The sequence below is a fragment of the Haplochromis burtoni genome, unplaced genomic scaffold (genome assembly GCF_018398535.1).
Source record: "Haplochromis burtoni strain Fernald_Lab_line unplaced genomic scaffold, NCSU_Asbu1 Contig_81, whole genome shotgun sequence".
Classification (NCBI taxonomy): domain Eukaryota; kingdom Metazoa; phylum Chordata; class Actinopteri; order Cichliformes; family Cichlidae; genus Haplochromis; species Haplochromis burtoni.
This window is the reverse complement of record NW_024582442.1, coordinates 712134-725305: the sequence shown is the minus strand read 5'-3', so window position 1 is coordinate 725305 and position 13172 is coordinate 712134. Positions and strand designations below refer to the sequence as shown.

General features: G+C 43.3%; 1 protein-coding gene across 4 annotated transcripts in view; it reads right to left on the bottom strand.

Annotated features, from left to right (window-relative positions):
- Positions 1 to 4521: 4521 nt before the first annotated feature.
- The window catches only part of cep112 (centrosomal protein 112), a 139900-nt gene continuing 131249 nt past the window's right edge, over positions 4522 to 13172 (bottom strand). For 2 of the 4 annotated variants that reach the window (XM_005925400.3, XM_042222204.1), the window contains 3 exons: positions 12705 to 12806; positions 9960 to 10024; positions 4522 to 9167 (listed from right to left, as the gene is read on the bottom strand). In XM_005925400.3, the coding sequence (XP_005925462.1) occupies positions 9164 to 9167; positions 9960 to 10024; positions 12705 to 12806 (171 nt within the window). In that variant the 3' untranslated portion in view covers positions 4522 to 9163. The remainder of the gene's footprint in view (positions 9168 to 9959; positions 10025 to 12704; positions 12807 to 13172) is intronic. The other 2 variants (XM_042222203.1, XM_005925399.3) reach the window with 1 other exon arrangement.

Below are 13172 nucleotides of genomic sequence, written 5' to 3'. Positions count from 1 at the left end.
TATTCTCAGAGTGCTGGTTTACTTTCTGGGATATTTAAAAGTAGAATGGGAGGCAGCACCTTCAGCTTTCAGGCCCCTGTTCTGTGGAATCAGCTCCCAGTTTGGATTGGGAGACACTCTGTCTACTTTTAAGATTAGGCTTAAAAATGAGCTTTTTGATAAAGCATATAATTAGGACTGGATCGGGTGACCCTGAATCCTCCCTTAATTATGCTGAATAAGCGTAGCCTGCTGGAGGCTTCCCATGGCACTGAGAGTTTCTTCTTCACTCACTATGTGTTTATACACCTCTCTGCATTTAATATTTATTATTAATCTCTGGCTCTTTCACAGAATCTTTTATCTTATCGTCCCCCCCCCCTTACACCCATCCAGTCACAGCAGATGGGTTACCTCTCCCTCTCCTCTTCCTGTTAAAAGGGAGTTTTTCCTTCCCACTGTCGCCAAGCGGTTGCTCATAGAAGGTCGTCTGATTGTTGGGGTTTTCTCTGTGTTATTATATTTGCCTTACAATATAAAGCGCCTTGAGCCGACTATTGTTGTGATGGTAAATGGTAAATGGCCTGTATTTATATAGCGCTTTTCTAGTCCCTAAGGACCCCAAAGCGCTTTACATATCCAGTCATCCACCCATTCACGCACACATTCACACACTGGTGATGGCAAGCTACATTGTAGCCACAGCCACCCTGGGGCGCACTGACAGAGGCGATTTGGTGCCATATAAATAAAACTGAATTTAACTTTAGAGGAGAGGAAAGTTTTTCTTTTTTTTTTATGGATGGGTTATGAGTAGCCTTGGGCTGCCCCAACTGCTGATGGCCACTTCAGCTGTAGCTATAAACACTAAGAGTGTGTGCGTGTGTGCGAGTCCACCGGTGCTGTCCTCTCTGCGCAGAAGCTCTGTGATCACTAACTGCTCTCAATTACAGTATTGTGTGCTGTTCCTTTTCGGCTCGGGGTTAAACTCTTTGCAGACCCCTTTGAAGTACTCATCCCTTTATCTCAAGCCAGAGCCAAGAATTTGGGGGAGGACAATGGAAAATGAAACCAAGAGGGAAGCTTATGGCAATTATCAACCAGGGCCATGAGGTGTAAGTCAGCTCTCACAGACAGAGAGGGGGAGAGAGAGAACAGATAAAGAGGCTAACCAATGTAGGACAGGGGGTTACTGTTTCAAGTTTGTTTGGTGTGTACACACTCCAGGCGACAAGCGACTGCCGAGAGAGGAAATGGAGGCCACCTCTTCAAAGCAGGTGACAACTGGGGGGGCAATGGTCTCTAAAGGAAGCAAGAAGCTGATGAGAGAGGTGCAGCAGTGTTGATGGTGGTGCAAGGTGTCCACACACAACTTAAGGAAGGACCAAGATGAGTAAAGGTGGAGAACGATGGAGAAGAACGGTGGGAGAAGTGCTGTTGTCAGCAGAATCAAATAGCATGCAGCGAGCTGGGGAAGATACAATTAAAGTGTGGAGTTAAGACAGGCTTTGAAGTTGGACATGGTGCATAATACCCTTAAAAGTTAAGGAAGGGCAACAATTCACCAGTTTGTTATGGGGCTGTTTTGAAAGAGGAAGAGGAGGAAGGGAGGGGAAAAAAGAGTGCGAGTTGTGGAGGGGGTTTGTTTTTGAAAGGGTTCAGTTTGAGGGGAGTAAAGTTGGATTTCAAGCACCAATTGGCCCCAGAAGGATGTATTATTTTTATTTTTTTTATTTGCAAAACAGAGAATGTAAAGTGCAAGTGGGAGTCTGCGCCTACGTGTGAATTATGATGATGGGGAGGAGTGTGTGAAAAGAGCAGAAGTAGGGAAAGATAAACGTATCCCAGAGAGCAGAAAAGGGGAAGTGAGACAGGTGAAAGAGAAAAGACTATGAAATAGGCAGGGAACTGGAAGGTAGGGAAGACAGAGAAGAAATAAAAGAGGCAAAGGGGGGGAGCGTGTTGGAGGTTATTTATTGGTTTTTTCCCCTCGTTTTAATCCCATTTTGCGCTTGACTTTTAAGTCTAACAATGTATAGAAACAATGTCGGATGCACCGTCTAATCCCGTTTGGGCCATGAAGCTCACTCCACACTGACAGTAATGACTTTCATTTCCTCTGCTGCTTGCACTGAAGCACCATGCAGACACTTCACAAGCAGGACGCCCCAGTTCTACCATGCTTGACAGGACAGTGATCCGTCTCTGAATCAGTCTTAACCTAACCCCCCCCCACTCATCCCTAATTTATCACTTTAACCCCGTCTTCCTCCTTCCTGACTTGGAGATGTAGGGTTCCCCCCCCTCTGACCTGTGAAGGTGATTAACTTGCTCGTCCATTCATCAGATGCCAGATTTTATCTTCATCCCCACTTCCTGTTCCTCCATTAAAAGGGTGTGACATATCAACAGAGTGAGTGCCATGGCAACGGGGGCATGCTATGATGAGGGCTAAAACGCTCAACGAGTGTCTGTTTTTAACTCCCGGAAAAGTCTGATGTTGTTCATCTGTCAGATGTTAGTCCAAATCCAGAGAAGAAATACCAAGCCATCACATTGTCTGTGCAGGCAAATACACATGACAATCAGATCAAGGCTGAGATACTTAGACATCCCCTTTTAGGACTGCAGCTACTAACAAGCACATCGAAACTATTTAATAATAAAACTCTTCTGAAACCACTTTTTAATGACAAAACTAAAAGAAGCCCAATTTCTGCTTTGAAAACCAATTGACATAAAATTTTATATCAACAGTTCTGGGTCTCCTTTTAGTTTCATAAGTTGACAATAACATTATGACATAATTCAAAAAGATGGCTGTCTGGATACCAACGTACGTCTCTTTTGTCTTTTGCCTTCATAACTGCGTTAATTCATCATGATTCAACAAGTCGGCGGACACATTCCTCTGAGATTTTGCTCCATATTGACATGACAGCATCACGCAGTTGCTGCAGATTTGTCGGCTGCACACAACGGGAATCTTCTGTTCCACCACATCCCAAAGATGCTCTATTGGTTTGGGATGTGGACTCATTGTGGTCATAAAGAGATGGACATGGACAGCAACAATACTCATGTAGGTTTGGTGTTTAAACAATACTCAGTTGGCACTAAGGGGCCCAGAGTGTGTCAAAGAAATCTCCCCCACACCATTAAACCACCAGCAGCAGCCTGGACAGTCGATACAAGGAAGCATGGATCCTAAACTGTAGCCTTAGTTGTTCTTAGCTAATAGGAGAGGCAGCTCTTCTGCTGCTGTAGCCCATTTGCTCCAAGGTCTGCCATGTTGTCCATCCAGAGATGCTTTTCTGCATACCTCAATTGTAATGACTGGTTATTTGTGTTACTGTTGCCTTTCTATCAGCTTGGCCATTCTCCTCTGGCATCAACAAGGCATTGTCACTCAGAGGACTGCTGCTTACTGGAGATCTTCTTTGTTTTTGGTATCTGTAAACCCTAGAGATGGTTGTGTGGGAAAATCCCAGTACATTGTGAGTTTTTGAAATATTCAGACCACCATTCAACATTCAAAGTCTCTTAAATCACCTTTCTTCCCCATTCTGATGCTCGGTTTGAACTTCCGCAGGTCATCTCCACCATGTTTACATGCCTACATGCACTGAATAGCTGCCATGTGATGGACTGATTAGATATTTGCATTAACTGAAAAACTAAAACAGATGGAAAAAGACAAAATGTGGGCGGGTGCATGTGCTTCTTTATAAGCTTTATTGCTTAGCATTAATGCGCCATGTGCACCTTATTTAAACATGAATGGTGCGATGGTGTCAGCAGCGTCAGAGTAAACAAAGTACTTGTGAGGATGAGGAAGGTGTAGATTCAATATAAGGTGATGGAAGAGCTTTTATAGATCAACTAGATGATCTAACAGCCCTGCCATGCCAGTCAGTCCCCCAGGACAGTGGGAGTACCGTGACAGCACAGAGAAAATCCAAGGTAAATTATCCAAAAGCCTGCAAAGGTTTGAATGGCTAAAAAACAAAACAAAAACAGATGCATTTTCAGGTGATTAGTGCCAGTTTTGCAATTGTCTACTGACCCATTATCACTTTAGGTAGAGAGGCTGAGCAAGATAAAAAGAAGGAGTGAGATATACCGCATACCCAGACAGAGACATAGGGCAAGTGGTACAGACAAAACCTCCCACACTGTCTTGAATGCATGGACGTCTGTCCCTCTGCTCAACCCACACGATCAGCCCAGACGGCAGATCCGTGTCACAATCACACAAACACAACCTGCTGTGCCTTCTTCACTCCAGCCTGTAACCCACTTCTTCCTGAGATCACACAGCGGCATATCCTTTTCATAGCTCCTGTTGCGTTTGAGTGACAAGGGCCCAGGAAAAAAGGAGGGGAGGTGGAGTAGGTTGGGGAAGGGGGGGGGGGGGGGGGGGGGGGGGGGGCGGGATCACTGCCATAAATACAGAATCAACAAAGGTAAAAAACAAGATGGAAGACAGAATAAACAGCGTAAGTGAAACGTGTTGAAGGCGTTGTGTGTGTGTGTGTGAGAGAGAGACAGAAGTGCTGGCGATAAACAGGTTTATTTATGCAAGCAGTGTACAGCAGCCAAACGCCGGCCTCCTAGGGTCTGACTCACAATGAAGCTCTATAAAAAGACCCAGCTGCACGTATGATCACACACACACACACAAGCAGCAACTTTGTCAATCAAACACTGATGTACAGTCATTCCCGGCGGCTTGTCACAAGGGCTGAGACTAAGGTATATACACGCACACGGCAGTCTGTTCGGTTTGCCAGCGACTGAATGTCCTCAAATAACCTCTCTGATATCCTAAAGGTGTAAAACACATACAGAAAAGAACAGTTTAAGGTTCATCTGCACAGAGAAACAGCATCATTTCAGATTCAGTGACATGCAGCACTTTTGATCTCGGCTGCGGCGGCATTTAAAATTCCCACGCGCTCGAGAAAACCCTCATTAGGACAGCGAAACACCAAAACCTCCAGCTGAAGCGAGCCCCGTTAAAAATCAGCCGGAATCTCAGCTGAACGAGCGTCACACATCAGCCGTGAGCAGCGGCAGCAGCAGCAAGGAAGAACACGGTGGATGAGTGCAAACCTCTGGAGCTGCCTAACTGCCCTTCACTGTTGTCACATAACAGTCCGCTTGTCTGATGTGGAGATAGCCGAGAGGAAGCGAGGGCTTTGATCCTTAATGGGGCCATGTCGGCTCTGTGGAAATGACATTCATGGCTTGTATTTACACAAGCACAATTATGGAGGTAATTTGGTTGGTGGACAATCAATTAGAGTGAAACTATGTCCGAGTAATAACACAGATTAAAGGAAAGGTTATGGCTGGAGCCTATTTGGGTGTAAATGAGGAAAACGGGCTTCTGCTAAATAAGCCCAAGAACACATTAACCTTTAGATCTACAGCCAACCTTAATAGCTCCGTATGCTTCAAACAAAGTGCCCGTCTTATTGTCTAACCGCGTCTGCAGCCCTCTTTCTAATGACAGACTCGGGAGTGGGTGTTTGACATTTTTTATAGATGATCTTTATGCAGAGGTTAAACCAGATGTGGCTTGATCTCCAACTTTTAAAAAAAAAAAATTTGCACCTACTTCTGTCAGTTCTCGTGTTTACAGTAAAAAAAAAAAAATCACCCAGGAGACAATATCCGGGCGTAAAACATCTCTTTTTGATGTAAAGGTAAAAAGAGGACGCAGATATTGTTACCGTTTGAAGCAAATACCCATCAGCAGGCGCAGGTTCAGGAAACAGCAGCTAATAAATACCACGTGTGTCGGCTCGGTTGCGTCAGTTACAGTGATGACGTCAATTTTGGGGTTAATGGGACTCTTGCTGATTCAGATTTTTAGTTCACTGTTACACTTCAATGGATGAGAGCAACACTACAACCATATTGAATTTAATCCCCCCATGCCTCACACAACCCAAGTTTACATTCTTTCCTTCACGTTGCATGGTGCCTCGTGTTAATCCTTACATTTGTCATAATTACGTTGTTTATGTAAGGTTTTCTCTAAAGCTGCCTTAGTCGTGACACGCTGCTTAGTTTCTGTATTTATGTACCAAGGCTCTGTAGCTAGCGTGCAACCTCATAAGGCGCAACTATAAATCAAGCTGAATTTATACAGGCTCACTGTCACTTCAGTAAGTACACCTGTTTTACTGCTCGTTAACGCAAATATCTAATGAGCCAATCAGCTTCTCAACACATTTAGGCGTGTTAGACATGCTGAGGACACCTGCTGAAGTTCAAAATCAGCATCAGAAAGGGGACAAAAGGTGATTTAAGTCAGCTGGATTGTGGCATGGTTGGTATGAGTATTTGATGGGATTTTTACACACAGCGAACAGCAGTTTTCAGGGAGAAAATGCCCTGTTGATGTTGAAACTGAGGTATGCAGAAGAGCATCTTTGAGCGCACAACATGTCGAACCTTGAGGCAGATGGACTGCAAAAGACCACACCAGGTGCCACTCCTGCCATAATATAATGAAACCCAGGCTACAGTTCACCTGGATAAGATTGGAAAAATGTTGCCTCTGATGAGTCGTGATTTCTGCTGCAAAATGCCAATGGTAGGGTTAGTAGGTTTAGAGCAGTGGAGTTGGAGTAAACAACATAAAGCTTGGATCCATCCTGGCTTATATCAATGGTTCACACTGCTGGTTGTGGTGGAATGTAGTGGGGGATTTCTTTCTTAGTACAAAGTAAGAATCGTTTAAGCCTGCCTGAGCACTCTTGGCGATCATGTCCATCTCTTTATGACCACAGTGTGCCGATCTTCTGATTTCTGCGTCCAGCACGATAACACACCATGTCACAAAGCTCAAATCATCTGGTTTCTTGAACATGACATTGAGTTCATGTTAGTCAAATGGCCTTTAAAGGCTGGAAATCTCAATCCAATAGTCAGCTGCAGCAAGTGAGAGATGCTGTCATGTCATGTTTCCAGAACCTCCAGTCATGAAGAATTAAGGCACTTCTGAAGGTAAGATGTCCTTAATAAAGCGGCAGATGAGTTTATATTTGAGCATTAAGAGTAAAGAGACGTGGAAAGGAAATACAATTCCTGTAGAAAATGGTGCAACAAGGACACGATTATGAGGTCTTTACCCCCTTCAAAATGGTCCCATACTGAACATATGTAAGTAGGTAATGGTTTATGGGGACTGTACATAAATGTATGAGTAGCTAACGTTGAAGCAATGCAAGAACACAACCAATGTTATCATTATTACTTATTAACAACTATCAAGATTTTTTAAACCAGTGTTGCACTGTCAGCATCTGTAAGACTGGATGATTCTGTGTTAGTTCATCAAATGTCTCCCATCTGACTGTCTCAGAATTACATGAGAATGAATTTGTGTACCGCAGCCAAAGATGGAAAGTCAAAATCTTGCTCTGCTTTTGAAACAATTTGTGCACGCTCACGGCCCAGAAAAACATTTTTTTTGGCTAAGACGAGAGGATGTGTGCCGGGTGCTTTTACAACACTCACTGGCCATGAAACACGCCAACTTTTTAAAAGCTAATCTGTGATGGATCGATGAAAGTTTTCTTTTTAAATTTGATCAAAGACACCAGCTGATCTACCTGAAATTTAAAGACTCAGGAGCTCAGTACCACGTCCCAACCTAACTTGAATACTGAGCAGCAGCCATGTTCACATACAGTCCCTGCTATTAAAACTTGTCTCTGTAAGTGGTTGGAAATGATGTATAAAGTACTTTCATTTGGGTTGGGTGCTCCCAGAGACACGAAAACCCTCGGCACTTTTTCTTTTTTTAAAACTATGCAATAATAATAATGCACTTTAACGTGCAAAACCCCAGACACTGTCAATGAGAGGAGAGGCAATGTAATTACAAACACCATGCAAACCACCCTTTCGCATACTTCCTTAGATGTACAGGCATGCGCTGAAGATGCTGTGTTGTAATAGCTATGTTTCCTCTGTGCACGTCGTCCAGAAACAACACGCTCTACAAAGGCTTTGTGCTGAAAGACTAAATTCCTGCTGGTTTGACACTCCTCTCTCCTTTCTGTCTCTTTTTTTCTATTCTTCTTCTCCTCTGTCTCTGCCTGGGCAGCAGAATCAGCACATCAAATAAATACAGAGCAAAGGGAATCGTGTTTCATTTGGAGACAGCGGGAAAAAGGTCACGGACAACGGCAACACGCGAACTGCGGGCGTCAGAAGAAAAGCCGTTCCAGTGCAAATACGTGCAGACGCCTCTCTTTGAAATCCAATCTGATTTAAGGGATTTAATAACACCTCCAAACTGTCCAAAAATCAATTCGAGCCCATGCATTCCTCACCTAGCATACAGAGCACCCAACAGACAATGGCTCATTATGGAGCCACCAAATGTTATTATCATCAAAAAGCCTCTGAGCTGGAGACTTTGGAGACGGGGTGACCATTTTGCGGACTCCATCATCGGCTTGGGTTTGAGCCGCTGGTAAAAACACAAAGTGGTGCGCAGAGGCAGAAACACTGGGGCCGAGGACTGTAGCCTTTGGCCTGAGATTCAAACAGTCGACTTGCGGCGGTCTTTATCTGAAACAACCACAAACCCCCCCAACTACTCTTTACAGTTCAAATGGGGTCTTAAGCAGAAAGGCAATGCTAAACAGTGATGGGGAGATGGGATTTCAAGGTCTGGGACTGTAGTTACACAGCTAATCTTGGTTAACATGCATTTTGTGGTCATTGAAAAACAAAGGCAATGGCACAGCTCCCCCTAAATAAGGGATTAATTATGAGGTATTTGAAGAAGATGAAAAACATGCTCGGAATAAGGAAAAAATAATAGGAGGACAATAGAAAACTGAAGCAAAGTGTTTTATTAAAAGCAGTTGATATATTTAAAAAAACATCAATAACATCAAGTTAATAATGATATGAAAAACAACAATACAAAAAGCTAAAAACATGAGAATTTTTTTTTGAACAAGACAAAACGAAAATCTGACAATGAATAAATATTTCAGATGTTAAACCAATGGAGAAAGAAAAACAGTCTTTCAAAGTAAAAGATGACGTGGCAGGTGTGTGAAATACTCGTAACAGCCAACAGTGCTCACACCTGATCGGCGACGCCGTCCTTCATGTCCGGGCGGAAGATCAGCCTGACGTTACCGTGCTGTTACCTGTGCAGAGAGACACTCGTCGTAATTTCAACACAAATGCAAACCGGCTCTGATTTACTCACTCCTTACTGACTCACAGTCACTTTTAGGAATGAGGGCAGAGTGCAGGGAAATAACAGTTTTCCTGTGATCTGCCGTGAGTGACAGTCCTGGGAGCATTGCGCACACAGACGTGAGCTGCGGCATTGTCTGACAGGGCGCTGTCATCGCTGCACATGTATATAGTTGCAAAAACATAAATGGCTCTTACAGTGTGATGGATGCAGGGAAAGCAATTAAAGCCCTTCAGACTGGAGGCTGTCTTAGTCAAAGACAAAGCTCGTATCTGCACCTTTAAAGCAAGGCAGCAGACTGATTATGATGTGTACTACACACATGCATTTCTGTAGGTTCAAAACCGGGGATGTCAAACGTAAGGCCATGGGGCTAGAATCGGTCCGCCAAAGACTCTAATCTGGCCCACTGGACAGCTTCAAAATATGTGACTCAATGCACGGATTTGGACTTTTTAACTGTATTTTCATACATTTTACACCATTTTCTGTTGATTTATGGTCATTCATATTACACCAAGGTAATTGTAAGTAAAGAGAAACAATGAAATGACAAAAAAAATCCTGGTTTTCCACTAATTTGTAGTCTTTTTTTTTAACGGTCCACAGTAAACACAAAAACTTCATATATTATGATTACAGAATAGTTTGGGAACGAATTACCAGAAGCTTTTCTGTCATTTTACTCATTTCTCATAAAGTTTTACTGCTCTGGCCTACTTCAGATCGACATGCTCACCTGCTGCTGCGACAGGCATCCAGGTCTTCCTGTAGCAAAGAGGCTCTCATCTGAAGGAAGTTAACCTGAAACAGAGAACGGCACGGGGTAATCTTCAACTCTTTCCACCATTATGACGAGTTTCGAAAACGAAACAAAGACGTGGTTTGGTGACCATTAGAAGAGTTTTCTATGTTTTTACAAGCGTAACTGCAAAGGCAGAGACCACCTTCACTAACTTCTAATTGCAAATCCAATCATATCCATAATCAGGCCTGAAACATGACCGAAACCACTCAGGTTAGAAAAGAGCATCAAAAGCTACTCCTAGTTGGCTTTCAAGGGGTAAAGAGTTCAAATATATTCAGTATGAAGGAAGCAAGAACTGGTTCATCAGGACACAGGAATTGGAAGTGGAGAAGGGTTTGATTGATTTAGGTCGGTTGTGCTTTTTTAGAAGAAAAGCTCGGTTGTTGACTCCTGGGGTCACGACAGTGGGGGCCGGGGGTCAGGAGATTAGGGCAGCGAGGTTAAGGCACGCTGGGAAGATTACAGGCCCAGGTTAGCCGAGGTTAGGAGGCAGCACCGTTCTTTTGTTTGGCTACAAAGTGCCGGTTTATTTATGAAGTGTGCTTCGCTGAAGTGAAAATAAACTCCATCTACATTTACACGGCATCTAGAGCCTGGCAGAATAATCACAGCTCCAAAAGAATCCGCATTGTTCTGGGACTACCGTACTGGAGCCGAGGGTACATTCCTTTCTGTGGGGGAGACCTCAGTTCAAGTTCTAGCATTTCATTTGGCACTTCGCACTGGGAAAGTATATGCAAAACCATACCCAAATGTGGTTGGATGCCTCCAGAGACACGGAAACTCTCTGCACCTTTTTTTTCTTTTCTTTCTCAAACTATGTAATAAAATAATGCACTTTAATGTGCAAAACCCAAGACACTGTCAATGAGAGGAGAGGCCGCTCTGGTCATGAATCGCATTTTATAAACATTTCTGATCGCAGAGCTGCGGTCTGTCCAATGAAACGGGATCTTGGAAGCGCTATTTGAACAAGGCAGGGGTTAATGATGAGAGCGTTTTATAGAGACCTGCACTGCACGCTGTTATTATTATTATTCCAACGAAATTATTTACAATGTAAATGCTGAGACAAAGGACACGGCTCGGAGGAGAAACGTACGAGTGCGGTTATGCAAAGGCTGACTGTTTGATCTGAGGGGAAGACAATGAGAGATTAACATTTGCAGAGAGGATCAGCAGGGTCCGAAGTGAATGCCGAGGCCATGATCGAGTGCTACGCCGAAACTGCACGGAAGAGAGGTCTCACTCAAACAAATAAGTCTACATCTAGTTTCATACAGAGGGCTTTACCTCAGTTTTGATTGATTTATAACAGAAGAAAGTGAAAACACACAAAATCCTGCAATAACAACAAAAGGAAGTAAACACCGCAATAGTTTAGTAGTTAAAATAAAGAGAATGCTCTCCAGATCTCAGGCAATGGCTTATGTCCAACCTGATCTGTGATCACTTCTACCTGAGGATGGTATATTGTTTGTATGTGTCTTTGTTATGTGTGGTTTGTTGTGGATCTGCATACGATCACTTCCATACTGTATAGTTTCATGGGACCTGCCTGGGGGTTAAGGATGTAAATCAGCAGATATGATCAAATCTGGCATGTTTGCAGCTTACATCCATTGTCTGTATATCTACACCCAGCAAACTAAATCCACCCAGCAGTACCATCTGGAAAGTGTCTGAGTGGCAGAAAAAAATCATTTTTCAGGATGACAATAATCTCAAATACAATGCCAATCCACAAACACACAATGAAACATCACTCTCAGTCATGGATTGCCATCCTCAGAGCCCAAACCTCGACATTATTGAAGCAGTGGGGGATCATCTTGACAAAGAATATGAAAGACAGCCAACATCCAAAGAAGAGCTTTGAATACCCTTGAATAAGCCTGGAGATCTATTCCTAAAAACTACTAACAGATACAGTCATGTTTTCTTTAATAGAAATAAAGAATATTGTACTCATAAACATATATAGATTAGTGTGTAATTACACCTTCCAACAAACTGATGCACTCTCATAAACTTAAAAATAATCCATAAAAATGCAAAGGAGCAGCTGTTGGCTCACGGGAGCCACCATGGCGCCCCGCCAGCTTGAATACAGTGGCCGACACGAACATCGCCGCTTTGCCTAATGGTGTTTCATGTATGTGGCTAAAGACCAGCCAAGTGAAAATTTTAATTTGTGTCTACCGCTTCAGATATAAAACTATAGAGTTATATATGAAGGATGGTACCCATTTCTCATTACGTTTTTTTTTCCTGCCACAGTGTCAGAGCCACTTCAAAGTTTTTCACTAATGCCAGCTAACAGCAGCTATCCTTAACTACTGACCTCAGTATCGCTCAGTATGAGTGTCATCAGGCTGAAGTGAGCTTCACTGACTCATCGGACACTATCAAACTCATTTCACCAAGTTTTACAACCTCCTCCAGAGTAAACAGACATGGACACATACTGAAAGCTGAGGTAAAGAGCTAAAGACTGTATATCCATTTAATTTTTTGCAGATGTCTTAACAAATCGCTGTACCTACTTCCCAGCTCAAGACTTTATAAGTTATAATGCTGTTAATGGAAGAAAATGAATGGATTCTCAATGAGATGTTCAACAGACTGAACACATCTTTCTTGCTCTGGCTTTGCCTCTATCAGATCAAACCTCACCTGAGCTTTCAGTGAGCTGATTGTGTCCTCCAGCTCCTGCCTGAGCTCCACCGGCATCAGACCTTTGATCTTCTCCTCATACTCCTTATGCACCATGGTTACCTGAGAAGACGGAGGTTGGAAAGATGCATAGTCAGCAAGAAAGTAAGGCACCACATTAATCAAATAATACTTATTAAGTAATATATAGTAATCATGCACTCTCTTGTTGTCTCTGATGCCCCAGAGACGCTCAGAGACGGTGTGCCTCAACTGGATAACAATTGTGGTATTGTTGCTGAATAAGTATTTCTTTCTTTCCACAGACACACTCACATGTATGCATTTTCAGGCCAAACCAACAACTCCCTTAGATGAGGCGCGCACACACACACACTGTGGGTATCCCCTCTTTATTCATGGCTCAGAGTATTCCCTCGCTCTTCACAGCTCCTTCACATCTCCACAGGGGGTCCGCAGACTGACATT